Source organism: Micromys minutus (genome assembly GCF_963924665.1).
Source record: "Micromys minutus genome assembly, chromosome: 10".
NCBI classification, from domain to species: Eukaryota; Metazoa; Chordata; class Mammalia; order Rodentia; family Muridae; genus Micromys; species Micromys minutus.
The window spans coordinates 25,506,734-25,523,493 of NC_137979.1; the positions used below are offsets into that span (position 1 = coordinate 25,506,734).

A 16,760-nucleotide genomic window follows, 5' to 3' on the forward strand; every position below is an offset into this window, starting at 1 on the left:
CTCCTACTTCTTCATGTACCTCCCTTAACAGGTTTCCATAACAAGGCACTATTATGACCAAACAAAATAGCAGGATAGCTTCCTGTCTTCTAAACAGTGTGTATAATGCATGAATTCCCCCCCCCCTTTCTGTTTGCTAAAGGTGTGTACACTCTCTGTGTGAACTCTCTTGGACAGTTCTCTTTTATAAGAGGCCCCTTTTAAAGTTCTTTAATGGTAAACATAGAGATTTTGACTTTATTGAATCAATTTGGATAAATTAAGTTTTTCCATCAAGTGCTCATGACATGCATTGATAGGAAGTTGTTTTTATGTCCTCAGACCTTATTGTTAGCAGCTGCATCCTCCCACACAGCAATAAACATGTCTGCTCACAGGCAGGTTTTCCACTTCACTCCACAGTGAAGAGGCTGGACCCAAGCTCTTACACAAGTTAAGCCAGCATTCTGACAAGCGGGCCGCACCCATCACCCACCAGCATCTTTCCTGCTGTCTGTTCTTAGCTGAGCTCCACCTGTTTCAACCTTCTCTCCTTTACCACACATGCTTTCTGCTCCCTGGCTTGCCCCGGTCTTTCTCATGCCTCTCTTTCTCTTCTTGGCCGTTATTTTTTTCTTCCTGGCGTACCAGCCTGCGTGTGTGTGTATTCCCTTAGTCTTTCTTCTTTCTTGCAAACACATCTGCAACCCCGCGTCTGTGTGGAAGCACCACTTCGGCTGCATCCCACATGCTTTGATAGGTAGTGGTTTTATTGCCATCTTGTTCCAAATATTTTGTCAGTTCTTTTGTGATTTCCTTTTTCAGCCCACGGGTTATTTAGCGGGACTTTAAAAAAAAATTCCACATACGAGATTATTCTCCCCTTTAGTGTTTTATTGTTGGTTTATAAATTAATTGTCATACTTGGGGAAAATAATCTATATGGTATTGTTTTAAATTTGCGAACAATACACAGATCTTTTTATCCTCCTTTTTTTACATGTGAGCTCTAAAAGGGTGTATTTTTTTTCATTTGTCGAGAGCAAAAATACAAGATTACATCTATTTATTGCACTGTTCAAATTTATTGCACCGTTTTTATAGGCCTTGCAATTTTATTCTGTTTTAGTCATTATTTTCTGAGAGATTCTTATCAGAATTTTCTACTAAACTGGAGTTTTTGTCTACTCCTCCCTAAATGTCTTTCAGTTCTTGCTTTGGAGTTTTTGTTGTTGTTTTGTGTTCTTGCAAGGGGCTGAACCTATGACTTTGCACATGTTAAGTAAGGCTTCTATCATGAAGCTGCATCTGCAGCCCATGTTCCTGCTTTTTAAACCTAAGACCACCTTACCAAGTCACGTCCACAACCATTAGTCCTCAGAGGCCTGTCTTTATGTCTGTGCATCAAATGCCTGCAGTGCCCACTGAGTCCAGAAAAAGGTACCAGATCTCCTTGAATTTGAATTACAGATGGCTGGGAGCTGCCATGTGGGTGCTGGGAATTGAACCTGGGTCCTCTTAACCATTGAGCCATCTCTACAGCCTCCTGTCCTCTTAACTATAAGGTAGGCTAAGTTCTGTTGCAGAGCCCAGCAAATAACATCTGTCCATACTCTATCCTGAAGAAATTTAAAACACAGTAAGCAGGAAGATTAGGCAGTGAGGAGATGAAATCGTTCCTCTGTGGCTCACAAAGACCTAGTGAGAACACACAGTTCGGTGTGACCATGATTTAGACTTAGCCAAACCTCAGAAATTACATCACAAGTACTGTGAAGCAGGGGCAAGACCCCTCCTGTGGGGAGGCTTGGGGGAAAAAAAAACACCACAAGAAAAAGAGAGAAGGAACATAGCTGCACATCAAGTTCTTGCTCCAGAACAAAGGTATCTGAAGCAGGGGAGAGAACCAGGAGAACCAGGAGTGCAACACAGCAGTGTTCCTACCACACAGTGGAAAACATTGGGAGTGTGGAAGAAACATTCCCAGGTGACAAAGGCATGCTTCTTTGTACCTGGTGTCTTTTAAATGAGACTCTACCCTGTCTTGTTTTAATACTGCCATTCCAGCTTTCTTAGTAGTTATTGCCCTAGTGTGTCTTTACCCATCCCCTTATTCTAAACCTTTTCACGCCATTATTTTCTCAATGTCTCTTCCAACAAAATACAGCTATGTTCTCAATCCAATCTGCTTTTCTAATATTTTAGTGGCTAACTCAATCTCTTTATATTGTTTGTAACTGCTAACATGTTTGGGATCACTTTGAGTCTGTCCTTTTATATTTTCTATGGGTTATTTCCTTGTTTCTCCTCTCTGGCATTCCACTGAATGAATGAGGTCCTGGTGTTTGAGGACTTGTTTGCTTGATTTGGTTTTACGATTCTCTTTATCCCTCTGTATCCTGCATCTCCCAGTATATGTGTGGACCTTCCCTCCCCTCCCCATCCCCTGCAGCCTCTGAAAGTGTCCTGTGCACATTTCATCCACCGACTTCTTCCCTCATATCAGCCTTGCTACTTTTGTTATAAATAAATGTACGTTCAACCTTCTTTTTAAACTTGCCAAAAAACCACTGCTTTGTGCCACTCAGCAATTAAATTTGTCAATACTGCTTACCTATTTCTAGTTCATTTTTAAATTGTGCCTCTTCTTGCAGGTCCTCTTTTCTCCTGGCTAAAGTGTATTCTTCAGTAATTCCTCCAGGAAGACTCTGAGAGGCACGGTGTTCTAGTTATTTTTAATGTTTGAAGACAACTTCATTTTATTTTCAATGATAAATGATAATGTGGGTTTTAAAAGTTCTTGCTTGCTGTTACAGCACTTTAAAGATAGTATCCCAGAGTCCAACAACTATTATGGCCAAAGGGAAATCTGTTCTCCACCAAGACATCAGCACCTCAGAGACTGCCTTTAACTCAAGCAGCATCACCTTAGCTTAAGGTTTGATTTCTGTTGTTTGATTTCAACATGTCTACTGGTATTGCTGCTGTTTGAAAACATGATCCACAGTATGTCTGAGCTTTCACAGCACTGACTTCTGGGTAATTATTTACAACTTTATCTACTCTTCCCTCAGGAACTCAGGAGATGAATGCAGAGAGCTCCCAGTCTGTGGTCTGGTCTTATCTTCTTTTGTTAGACTTAATCTCTTTATCTGCATGGGATCCTGGGTGGATTCCTGGGACTACCTCCCAGCTCACTCTTTGAACAGATTAGATTTTATCCTGTGCACTATGTTTATGTCAACAACTGCTTTTCGCTCTGATAATTCTAATTCTTCTCTAGATACATCCATGCAATCCAGATTCAATTCTCCCACCTGCAGTTTAGGGCCCGATCTTCATTCTTTGCCTTTTTTTTAAAGGCCTGAACCGTGTTTAAGTCATTCTGAAAGCACACCGTTATTTGCATTTCGGCTGCAGCAAATCCCTCTCCCATTTGTTGACATTTTGGCTGCCTATGAATGTCTGTTTTCCTGTGTGTTTGGAACTACCCATCCACTGTGCTCTATTCTCAGTACAAGCCACCCTGGTTCGGTTCCCACCATGGCTGCCGGTCTGTACAGCTCTGGAGGAGGCCACTCACAGTGGTAGCCTGGATCATAACCTGCACTTTTGTGGCTCTGCTCAACTCAGCGGCCTCCTGACCCACCCCTCGACTGGGGTCTGTCCTTTGCCCCAAACAATTCTCCTCATCCTAGCAGTGCATTCATTCTACATGCCTGATCATGAGATACTCACTCATTCTACATGCCTGATCATGAGATACTCATTCATTCTACATGCCTGATCATGAGATACTCATTCATTCTACATGCCTGATCATGATCTAGTCTCTTCTGTAGTATACTCTGGAGATTAAGAAAACAAACAAGCTTCCAAACTGTATGCATGATCTAGCTTTCCTCTGCTCTCTAGGACAATGTCTTGATCCTACATCTACTCCAACACAGATCTCACCGGCTTTGAACGATTATTAGTAACTATCTTTTATGCCACCTCCAAGTCCATGGGAGGGAGATGGGAGCTGAGAAGAATAAGAATATTCAAAACAGGTACTGAAAGTGAGGTTGAGCGGCAGAGTGCTTCCCTAGCACACACGGGCCATGGGGTTGATTCCCAGCACTCTGGCACATATCAAGCGCTCATTAAACAACTGTTGAATGAATTATGCTATAATATATAGCACATAGCACGATAACTATTCTTTACATTGCTAAATAGTTCTTTCTTGACCATCATAAGAAGTCTTTATGTTCTGCACAGATTTGAGTTTCTCTGGCCGATACTTTGCTTAAAATATTCTTTTGTATTCATAAGCGTTGGACCCTATATATTTTTTTCTTTTTTATAAATTGGCCTTTCATTTGCCTGTTTGTTCAAGGATCTTCTAAGCATTAACAAGTTAGCTGAGAAGCCTTCCATATTTTTCTATTTTCTTGAACAGTTCAAATAACACAAACCTGTTCCTGTAAAGTTTAAATTATTTACCTGTAAAATCTTCTAGAGCCAGAAACATTTGGACAGAGAATTCTCCAAGAACTTTCCTAACTTATGTCACAGTTGTTGACCCATTTGGATTTTTAATCTCAGGATCCTGAGTTAAACTTAGTGATGTGATCTTCCCTGGAAGGGTATCTGTTTCTAATGGCATTTTCAGTTTAATGGCATATGCTGCATACAACATTCATTGATAATTACTTAATCACATATGTGTAACTATTACTTTAGAGATTCTTTTTTTATGTGTATGAGGTTTGCCTGGATGTTTGTATGGGCCAAAAGAGGATATTGGATTCCATGAGGCTGGAGGTATAGATGGTTGCAAGCTGCCATGTGGGTGCTGGGAATTCCAAATCTTCTGAAGAGCAACCAGCTCTTCTTAACTGCTGAACTATCTTCTGGCCCCAACTATGTATCTTTTAGGCTTAATTTTGTTTGTATGTATGTATGTATGTATGTATGTATGTATGTATGTATATACACACACATACATATATATATATATATATGATTTAAACTGAAGTAGTTTGACTGTTTTTATTTCTACATATATGCTTTGTTGTTTTATCTATACAGAGGATGAGATACAGTCCTTACATATCCCAGGCTGGTCTCCAACTCTACTCACTATAGGGAAGAATAAGCTTGAACTCCTGGTTTTCCTGACTTTACCTCCCAAATGCTGGGATAACAAACATGTACTGCCATACCTGGTTTCTTTGTCTCAATATTTGACTAGATATTAACCTATAATGTTTTGGTTTCCCTGGTAGAAGCTGTGATTTGATAACCAAGACTTGCGTTCTTTTCATTCTAATTATTTTCCCCGCATTAATCTTTGTTCATCCCTTCCTCATGCTTTCTTTAGATAACAGTGTTGATAATTCTCTGTCATTACAGAGAAGCTATAATATGTGGGGCTGAAACACCAAGAAGTCACTAATAACAACTATCTAGTTATTTGCAAATATCATTTTTTATTCAGCAATGAGCCAGATAAAGCAATATATTTTCTTCTAATTATGGCTTTGGATACAACTTATATCATAATATTATAAATGGAAATTTTTTTAGTGCATCTGGGTGTTTTGCTTGTGTGTATAACTGTGCACCATGTGCGTGCCTGATACCTTGGAGGCCAAAATAATGTGTTAGGAGCCCTGGAACTAGAGTTATAGGCAACTGAGAGCCACCATGTGGGTGCTGAGAATTGAACCGGGATCCTCTTCAAGAACAGCCAGTGCTCTTAAGCTCTAAGCTATCCCAACCCCTAAATATCATTACTTTATAGATATTCCATTACTTTGTGGCTTTGACTTTCTCTCTGGCCTAAAAAGTACTGAGAAATTTATTGAGATTATTCCTAAATGGCTATGTGAATTTTAAAAACATTATTTTGTTATGAGTTTCTACTTTTAGAACCAAAGTTTAAGTGAATGTGTACGGCAGAGAGCTTACCTCTTGAAACCCATTTAGACTTACTCCATGGTTCAAAAGCTGCTCAATATACTTGTCAGAACTACTTACAAGACTTTTAAAATAGAAATGTCATGCTATAATCTAACATAAAAATGACAAAGCCTTATGAACAGAACTCACAGTAAATAAATACAGGTGGTCCTCAAATACAAGAAGAGGTGCCTGAGATGAGTGGGTATCCCCATAACATGCAGAGGCCGTTGGCAACGCTGTCCACGTTTTAGGCTGAAGAACTGGTTGCTAAAAATTCCTGACACCAAATGAAATAATCCAGAGGTCTATGCTGATTCAGTCGTTACTGCCAGCAAGAGAATATCATCCCTGCATAAGTCCTTCTTTATGTCCAGTAAAGCTGCTAAGCCATGAAGCCAATTTTTCCTGCCTAGCTTCCAACTGGCCTGGCAATTAGTCCAGGTCCACGCTGTGACTGTCCAGCTTCCTGGCTGGTGTGAAGCTTCTCATTGCCTTTCTTCCCGCTGGCTTTCTGTGGGAGAGCTACATTTGTGTTTCCTGGGTTCCTGGGGTTACCGGTTTCAAATGTTATAGGCTTAGAACAAAATATAATTCTGTAGAGAAAGATAACCCAGAGAGCACCAGATTCTTCCAGAATCTCCTATCGAGACTCACTATGTAGCCCAGACCAGCTTCAGACTTTTGGCCTATCACATGCTATGGTTATAGGTACGAGTCACCAGGACCCAACGCAGAGTCTCTAATCACATCTGTTCCGTTCCATTGTTCTCTGAGAAAGGAGAATCAAGCTTCAACTCTATGTCACCTACATTTTGGTCTTAACTGTTCCGTAGGATAAGCTTTTTAAAAATAGTGTGTGTGTGTGTGTGTGTGTGTGTGTGTGTGTGTGTGTGTGTGTGTGAGATGTCAAAATGTGTGCTGTGTGCCTAACACCTTTCTCTAGCTTTTGTCCCCGGTAAAAATTTCATCTGGGATATATGGGATATAGTACTAAAAACAGAGCTTTGGAGAGCTGGGCAAGGTGGCCCATACCCTCAATCTCAATACTCAGGAGCCTGAGGCAAGAGGATTGTGAGTTGGAAGCTAGTCTTAGCTACACAGTGAGGTCAGTCTACAGACCCTGTTTCCAAAAAAAAAAAAAAAAAAAAAAAAAAAGTCAGGAAAGAAAGAAAAATTAAAAGGTCCTTATGATCAGTTGTCACCTCAGAAATCCCATGTAACCTTGGTCTGGTTTTTATTACGAAAGAAAAAGAGTGTTTTCAGCAGAAGCTGAAATGGAGATACTATTTAGAGACAGGGATCCAGGGACAACCCACTCGTGAAACAGTTTAACTGACTCTTCCATGCCTTGCAAAGCTGCTGTCTACCCAGGTCAACACTGCAGACAATGGCTTCCTTTCCAAATAAGTAAATAAGGTTCTGCTCAGTTGGCAAGGAACAGGCCTCAGCTTCCCAGCCCCAGAAGCTTGATCCAGCGTACGTACGCCCAGCATCACCAAGATGCAAACCAAAGCTGGGTGAACTCAACAACTTCCTCAAATACCTCCTCCCAGAGCAGGGCTATATATTTCCTTGCATGTTCCCATATTGAGAGCTTAAAATTTTAGGCAGAAAAAAAAAAAGCCAAAATGTTATTCCTGGGACTGAGGAGATGGTTCAGTCTGAAGAGCACTTGCCACCTCAAGCAATATGGAGCAGATTCCCAGCACCTGAATTAAAACCCAGGCATCCTGGTGTGTGCCTGAGATCCTAGTGCCAGGGAGGTAGACACAGGAGGATCCCTGTAGCATACAGGTCAGCTAGACCTGATGAATTGGTGAGCTCCACATTCCATGAGACTGGGCCTCCAAAACAAAGCTAACAAGGACTACAGGGGGCTGGAGAGATGGCTCAGCAGTTAAGAGCACTGACTGCTCTTTCAGAGATCCTGAGTTCAATTCCCAGCAATCACATGTAGCTCCCAACCATCTGTAATGAGAACTGATGCCCTCTTCTGGTGTGTCTGAACACAGCTACAGTGTACTCATATAAATAAAAATTAATAAATTAAAAAAAAAAGAAATACAGGAAGACATCCAACATCATCCACTGGCTCCACATACACATATGCACACACATGTGCATACCTGTAAACAACATGCACCCAGAAAAAAAAAAACCGTTATTCCTGTCTTCAAATACCTCCAAGTGTTTCTGATCATACTCAACACAGTTCCTCCTGACTTCACCATAGGATAAACAGATTCATTCGGGCTCCTACAGCAGCCTATGCAAATGACTAGAATAACACTTGTGACATATATTAAAATTCCGTCTCTTTCTTGTGAGACTGTAAGCCTCTGGGGAACAGGAACCAAGACTCAGACACGACTGTCCCCAACACGCATCACAGTTTCTGCTTCAAGGGAACTTAACAGACTGTATTCGTTGAACCAAATGGAAGCCGGTTCTAGTTTCTCACTTGAGATTCAGAGGGAAGGACCGTGTGGTTTCAATAGTCCTGCTGTGGACCACGCTCCAGCACAAGAACAGGAGTACACACAACCTTCCCTAGGTGGCTAGCAGGAGTAACAACCTGACCAACTCCCTCCCAGAACATGGGGCCATGACCCACCCCAATGAGTCACACCGAGCTATCTCTATTCTGTCCTTCATCTCCTCAGAGTCACAGTCCCTGGTCTAGGTGACCCTGAGGCTCAGACAGCTCACAGGAACATGGCTGCAGGAATCTGCTACTACCAGACAACATCCTACACAAGTGCAGATTCCAGCAGCTCTGCCCCTCCTATTCAACCAGATCAGACTGGTCAGTCTGGTATTTCTGTCCTCCCCGACCCCATCTTCCTTAATGCCAGCTCTGTCTGGGAGAGGTGTGGTCTCTGCTAGTGTTGCAGCCTCACCTGAGGATGATCCGAAGGTACTCAATGCCCTCAGCTTCTTCGCATTTGATGGACAAGATCAAATTCCCCAGGCTGCTGCCAGTACAGTAAAAGTTTAGATGATCCTAGAAACAGAAATTAGATGTGAGCCTCCAGACATGGCTGTCATATCACCCCCTTCACCAGAAGGGAGGAGTCCCACAGAAAAGAGGAGGAGAGGGATGCTATTGCTGCAGCAGTGGTGATGGTGACAGAGAAGAAGGAGGAGGAAGAAGAAGAGGAGGAGGAGGAGGAGGAGGAGGAGGAGGAGGAGGAGGAAGAGGATAATATTAATGGCTGCCATCCACCAAGTCCTCAGGATGTGCCAGGTACCATCTCATGACGTTCGTACCCATTATCCTCCTTAATCCTAACCACAGCTTTGTGTAGATGATGTTACCATCCCCATTCCAACCACACAACCAGCTGCTGACAGAGCCAGGCTCGACCCCACATCTGGCTAGACTCTCAAGTTCTCTTCACTACCTGATGCTGAGTTCACTTTCTCACCCAGAGAGCAACCCTGACCAATCCAAACAGTTAAAGAAAACGAGGAGGAACCCAAGCAGAATGATGGTCCCTCTTCACAAGAGGTGAGGAGCTCTCTCCAGCTTCCTGAAGCCTACCTCCCAGGCCCACCACATTCACAATGAGGCCATAGGGGCCGCATTTAAACTACACTCCCTCAAGTTCAGTGCAGTTAGCCTCTTTCAGGTGAGACTGCAAAGCTTAGGCTAGAAATCTCCAGAAGCTTCCCTCGGGACTGTGGAGAATATATCAAGTCTGAACGACAAGAGTATATTTAAGAAAATGTAACTTTGTCATTGTTAAACAATCAGTCTCATGGGGCACCATCCCATCTGAGTACTCAGGAGACCACCCTGAAAGCCTGAGAGATGGGCACTGTGCAAATGTAAACAGAGATGTCTACACGAGGAGGGCATAGTTTCTTTCAATGAGTCCCTTCCTTCTGCACCACCCAGCACTGCCCATTTCATTTCCTTGTAAAGCACTTACTGGAGGTGGTCTCCAAAAGGACCCCTCACAGGGACAAGCATTCCTAAGATTCTAAGACAGGTAGGCAGTGAAAAGGACAGAACTTGGAAAGAGAAGACCAAGGACAGAGATCCATGTCCCTCTCCCCAAGGCAGGGCCCGCTCTGGAAGGGTCCCTGGGCTCACCTTGCCTAGAAAGTGCCTGCGGTAGGCCCTGGCTTCGCCCCTGCACTCGAGCTTGTAGCCGAATGTGTTGGGACTCAGGCTGTCCTCTTCTTCCTCCTCATAGACGCTGCTGCCCAGTGACGTTGGGGTACCCACATTCTCTGGGTCCTCGATCCAGTACCCTCCAAACTGCGGCAGGATAATCAGAGGGTATGGGCCTCCCTTCTCCACAACCTGGGGACAAAGGGAAGTTCTTGCTGTGAAGCATACTGGACTAATGGAGAGGATCCCCACCCACTTCTCAACTGTTCCAAAGAGGGAGGCTTCTATCTCAGGTCAAGGGCAGTATCATGATGCTCCCATGGCATCTCTAGCTTCACTGGGACTCTGGGTTTTGCAAGGGTACCCCCAGAAAAGCTTTGATCACAAGACAAAGACAGGAAGGGCATTAGGTTCTCAAGCCTTAGGCTCAAGATCTTCTCCCATGTGGCCCTTGGTAGGCCATGTTTTCCTCAGGAAGGGAGCCCAGAGCAGACTATTGTAGAGTCAGGGAGCTCCTACCTCTTCAATGCTGGGGTACGGGATATAGTCATCCTGCAAGACAAAGCATGGGAGAGTGACATTAGTTCCACAAGTGTCCATTACAGTCCAACTACAGTTTCCATGTTTCTTTCCCAGGTCTAGTAAAGGGATCTGTTGGGGGGGGGGGCTAATAAGATGTACCAGGACTTCAAGGGAAGCATAGTCAGAGAACCTACTGGCCACAACTTTAAGGACTCAGCATCCCATGCCCATTGAACTGAATGCAAACCCAGCCAACAAAAGACATAGAACACAAAAAGGAATTCCCTGGTCACCCCAAGACACCAGCTTGTCATCTTATGGGGCTAAGACAGCAAGAAAGGGGCAAGCTGGCACACAGTCTCAGCACTCTGGAGGTAGATCAAGAGATTGAGGTCATCCTTAACTACCCAAGTTTGAGGCCACCTGGGATTTAAAAAAAAAATCCTAGTCGCTCCCTGTCCCTCCCCACATCCTCTTCAAGTGATTAGGCCTTGGACACAGACCCTGAAGCTAAAACCTGGTGATCCATCAGAGTCCAGAGCCTAGCAACCCTCAACACTGTGCAGGAACACAGAAAGATCAGGAAGGAGCCAGTCCAGGCCGCCAATCCTTCGGTCTCACGAGGTCTTCACCAGCCTGCTCGGAAGCAGCCTTAAGACACTGAGCCAGGGTCCCTTCGCTGCCAACCAGACATTAGTCTAAGCAGAGTTCAGTCATTAATTGGCTCCTGGTGCAAAGCAGAACTGCTGTGCATTCGAGGAGAGTCCAACACACTCCCCAGTCCTCCTGGCCTCTTCCTACACTGGCCCTTCTCAGGGCCCACCTGGCCACTCAACTGCCTGTCCCACCTTGTTCTTCTGGGGTCCTGGCCTCTGCTCTTCCAGCTTGATTCCCTGCAGAAACACGGAAGAGAGGTTCCACGTAAGCATAGGTCACTGCTCATGGACAGGAGCGTCTGGGCACTTAGCCAGCTGGTGGGTACTGGAGTCTCTCTCTTCCCACATTTAGCAGTTGTCAGTCCCAACACCAGCCCCAGATAAGGGTGTGGGGTGTCCACTTAAGAGTATAAATAGACTTGAGCCAAGTCTCCTGTGTTCAAATCCCAACACTGCCACTTAAGACTGGTGACTTGGAACAAACCACAGATTCCTCTGCGTGACTCCTCACTTGTAAAGTGGCAAAGGTGACAGTGCCTTCTGTCACAGCACAGGTTAAAGGCTGGTGGTGGGTTATGCATGTCAAATACTAAAGGTGTACACGAAATGCTGTGGGTAGAGTTAGTATAAATAGGTAGCATTATCACCTTTGTGCCTAAGCTCCTTCCTGAAAGCCATAGGGTAATAATGGGAAAGAACGCCCACATCTGTGTCAGGACCAGCAGCATATCAGTCTGCCTTCTAGCTCCACCTTCTTCCTGGGGGAAGGGTGTTTGAATGACAAGCAGGAACTATGGCCATTAAGGTCCTCATTCTGCTTCCTATTTGTAACCCAGGGAGTTTCCCTAGCTACATATGTAGAATGAGGATAAGACCTCAACCCACCACCCACATCTTCCAGATTCAAGGACCAGGGTTGGATTAAAGGGCTTTGCCTGTAGTTGCTACGAATTCACTTCCAGGTGTAGCTCCTTTGTCCAGCAATCTTGGTCGGGTTCTGACTTAACTGGACTGTGTAAGAGGGAAGGAAACACACAGCATTCCCAAGACTGGATGCATCAGGTGATAGTATGCATGGGGGGACCGTCTGGGAGTTGCATCTGAAGCTAGGTATCTAATACACACCCTGCTCCCTGGACAATAGGGCTCCTGCAAACTGGGTGGAATTTGACACAGTTTCTCTGGACTGCTGGACTGAGTCATACCTCCAGCATTGTTAAGGAGGGCGTGGGAAGGCCCCTCCCACTGACAGGTGCTTCTCACTCACCCGTAGGAAGCTGCCTGGGTGGCCCTGTAGACCCCAGACAGGTTGGCACACTGGGAAGGTGGGGGAGTGATGTCAGGAGTTTGTTTTGTTTGTCCTTCATTAGTCATCCCTGTCTGGGAACAGTCCCCAGGGCAAGAGTGCAACCCTCCCCCAGCCTCACAGCCACTCCACCCCCATTCCCACCAGGGAGCCCCATCCTCAGCCAGCATTACCCTCTGCAGTAGGTACTGTCGTTATATTCCCTTCTCTCTGTCTCCAAGAAGAAATGGAAGTTCAGAGAAGGAAATGACTTGACCAAGGGCAATCAGCTAGAGGACATCAAGTTCAGATCTGTATCTGGGCTGGGAGACTCTACAAAGTGTGTGCCCCCAAGGTGTGCCTGGCTTCAAATTCCTAGACTTGGGCTGGGATTGGGGATCCTGGATCCTAATTTTGTTGCTTTAGAACTAGCAACATGACCCAACCACATAACTGCTCCAAGACTCAGTTCCTACAATGGCAAGATGAAGCCCACGCCTGAGGGCAGAATCCAGCCACACTCGCAACATTCTTTGTCTGCCAGCTCCCAGCGTGTAAGCTCCAACCAGGCAACTGCTGGAAACTGAGTCCACTAGGGCCAGCGCCCGGCGCACACATGGGCGAGTCTTACACACAACAGTTTTGCTTCCCACCATTTTCTACTGAGGCTCAGCTGGGAAGCCATGATGGGAACCATTGTCCCCAACTTAAGGAGAGATTGAAAACACGCCTCCCTCCCCCCATCCTGGGAGGACAAACCCAGACAAGCGGAGCAGTCCAAGAGGCCACAGGGCTGGGTTCTGTGGGTGGAGGCAGGGACTTCGGCTGCAGGTGTGGGTGGGTGGGCTGAGGAGCCATCCCAGAGAAGGTAGAGGGAGCCACCAGTTTCCCCAGTGAGTAAACATCTCATTGGCTGGCAGGGAAGTGCCCCAGCTTTGCTCTGCTGTGGAGCATTTAATGACCCCCTGCCTCCTGCCACTCTGTGGTGCATAGCTTGTTTCTGCAGCTAGATTATGAGTTCCCCTAAATGCGGATAAAATGAGCTTGCAGTCCACAAACTGCTGGGCACAGAGGAGAACTGAGCAATTTACTCGTTGTAATGGCACAACTACGAACAATTACTCTCCCTTAACACACCCTCTCCTCCCCATCCTCAGGGACACCTGGTAGTGCCTTCTGCTCTGAACAACAGGACCACCCTGGTCTCTTTCTCTGCCCCTCCTCCCAGAGCTTCCAGCCCCTTAATTAAACCTTACTACTGAAATAAGAATGCAAGGAAGAAACTAAACCAGACTCTTCCTCTTCTGGAGGGGAAACGAGCGTCATAGTTTCCAGTGTTCTTGCTGGATGCTGTCCCCTGTGACCGGGAGCTGGGAGGGAAGTGGGATATGCAGCTCTGAAGGCCCCATGAGGACAAAGCAGCCCCGATCAATCTATGATCCCAGAGAAGCGCTTGGAATGGGTATGCCCTTTACCAAGTGCTCAGTCACAATCCTGTCAACTAACCCTGGACCTCAGTCATCTGCCCGGTGTGGACAACAGGGCAGCTCTTACCTGTGAACCCTAGTCTGGGGTGGGAGACACTGGTTCCAGGGGCACATGGATAATAACAACCCTGGGCACTGAGTTCTCTATGTTCAGTGGCATAGTGTCTGCAAAGAGCACGCCCACATCCCCCTGTGTCCTTCAAGCCATCTCCAGATGATTTGCGATCCCTACACGACAGTGTTGCTGCCTCATCAGAAGAATGGCAAAGACAATGTCTATACATGCTCGGTATGGCTGCTATAACCCCTCAGTGATTACATCCACAGTCGCCTTAACCCACAGAGCTCGAGATATAGACTGTGACTACAAACGGGTCCTCACATCCACTCCAACATTGACTTTCCTGGGGTACCCCCCCAAACATTTACATACAGGACCTCATTTCATCTGCAACACTGTTATCAATGGGTATTTTTATTCTTGTATGGTTTTGGTGACTTGGAATTGGCAAGCAGGTTGTGCCAGTAAATGGCAACTGAAGGATTTGAACTCAGATCTCACTTGTGGCTCTGTCTCCCGGACTCCACATAACTCTTCCCTAGATGGGGCTTGCTTTTTCAGCTCCTTCCAGAACTAACAGCTCTACTGAGCCTTCCCCATATCCCAAGGGTTAACGGTGTACTGGGCTAGCCCTCTACCCAAGAACTCAGTGTCACTCACTTAACAGAAAGTGGCCTAAGATGTTGGTGCCGAGGGTCCCTTCCCTCCAAGCCACCTCCTGGTATTGAGACCCACAACCCTACAGCCCCCACACCTGAAGGTAGGCAACTGCACCGTTTAGGGTACTCACCTGCATTTTCTCCAGCATCTCGAAGAACTCGGCAGACTGAAAGATATAAAGGGGGTAGGCGGTTCAGTAGGAAGGGCTTCTGAGAATGTCTCCCTTTTGTGAACCCTCTGGAAACCGAGCCCCAGCCTTCCTTCCCCAGGGACAAGACTCATTTGGGTCAAGAGAGATGATAATGTGATTTTTGCCTTTGTAGGCCTGCAGAGCCAGAACACTTCAATCAAAGAAATAAAACAGGCCCCAGCTGATGATCAGTCCTACAGAGTGCAGTCCCTTGCAGGAGGAGGTTATGTGGTTCCCTGGAGAAAACCCAAGTATCCCCTCCAAAATGCCTGGGAAGACCCACGCTCCAACAGGATTGGTGTCTGGGATATTTCCAGCCAGTAGAAATGCTGACATGACCAACACTTATAGTTGTCTGACATTTATAACACCAGTCTTTTCTGTCTCCCATAAAAGTCTCACGCAGGACCTGACAGAGAGAGCCAGCAAACACACATCTGCCCTAGCCTGGGTCTTGAAGTGGCCCTGTGTCTCCAGCCTCTGAGGCACAGCTTTGAGATCTATAGCAAGTTGGTAAGGCAACGCTCCAGGGCCTCCAGGTCCAAGCATGAATTATTTTTCATTGCTCCAACAGCACCTGTCAAGACCTTTCACCTACTTTGGTGTCACCTGTGTAAACTCCAGGATGGAGACAAAAAGGATCAAGGAAGCTGGCAAGACTGGACTTCCCTCATAAGTTCCCCAACACCCAAGTCACCAGCCCAACACCACTGCCCACATCTGAACTCTGGCATCTGTAAGTCAGCGAGTGCCCAGAGAAGGCACGCCCCTCATGAGAAAGGCAGCGGTGATAAGGGAGAGCACGCCTCATCACCCAACACTCTCCATGCTCGGCAGACATCTGTGAGCTAGAGCAATCTGTGGCCCTTAGAATCCTTCAGAAGGGTAGCACCAATAGGAAGGACTTGTGGAAAGTCACCTGGAAAGACTCATTCCTGCTTCAGGTGCCAATCTTCTGTCAGACTACAAAGCAGGCCTGCGAAAGAGGCAAAAAGCCTGCCACCTAAGGACGTACCATCTGAAACCTGACATAGCAGGTACAGGGGTAGGCCTGAGGCACCCACACCCAAAACCCACAGCCAGAGTAGCCTCCAAGCATCCAGACTCCAAACCTGGCCTTTCCACATACTTGAAGTACACGCCACACAGCATTCTTTCAACCTCAGTCTCCAGGGCACTGGGACTGCCAGACACAGAGCTCACACAGATCAATGAGGACAGGGACAAGAGGACAGAAAGGGCCATCATTCATTTAAATAGACTCCTGACCCAGCAGCTACAACCCCTAGGAATCTATACCCTGACATATGTACACTATGCCAAACACTCGTAAAAATGCTTGTCACCACACTGATTACAACCGTAAAAAACAAAGTGTTTAGACTATGCTACATCCATAGACTAAGAATGCAAATACTGTATACAGTCACATGGCATAGAATTTGAATGGCTTACATGAAGTGGGAAAATTCGCAGGAAACCACAAACTACGAAAACTGACTCAGAAAGAAACAGAAAGTCTTTAAAAAAAAAAATCAAAACAAATAATGATTTAAAAATTACCCACAAAGAAAACCCCAGGGCCAGATGGCTTCAACTGTACATTCTACCAAATATTTAAATAAGAACAAATACTAATCTTCATGATCACTGTGAAAACACAGCCCACAGACTAAGACTGTGTTTGCAAGCCATGTATCTGATAAGAGATTGTACATAGACGATGTAAAGAATGCTAACAACCCAACAATAAAAAAAGACAAATAGTTCCATTTAAAAATAGCAAATGCGGGGCTGGGAAGATGGCTCAGCAGGTAAAGAGCTTGCTGTGCAGGTGTGAGGACCAGA

The 16,760-nt window shown here is 45.6% G+C and overlaps 1 protein-coding gene across 1 annotated transcript in view; it reads right to left on the reverse strand.

Annotated features, from left to right (window-relative positions):
• The window catches only part of RAP1GAP2 (RAP1 GTPase activating protein 2), a gene marked incomplete at both ends in the record, with an annotated part of 213,508 nt that overhangs the window by 39,144 nt on the left and 157,604 nt on the right, over nucleotides 1-16,760 (reverse strand). The window contains 5 exon segments of the mRNA XM_080923050.1: nucleotides 8,832-8,935; nucleotides 10,031-10,243; nucleotides 10,571-10,603; nucleotides 11,422-11,466; nucleotides 14,853-14,888. Of these exon segments, the coding sequence (XP_080779176.1) occupies nucleotides 8,832-8,935; nucleotides 10,031-10,243; nucleotides 10,571-10,603; nucleotides 11,422-11,466; nucleotides 14,853-14,888 (431 nt within the window).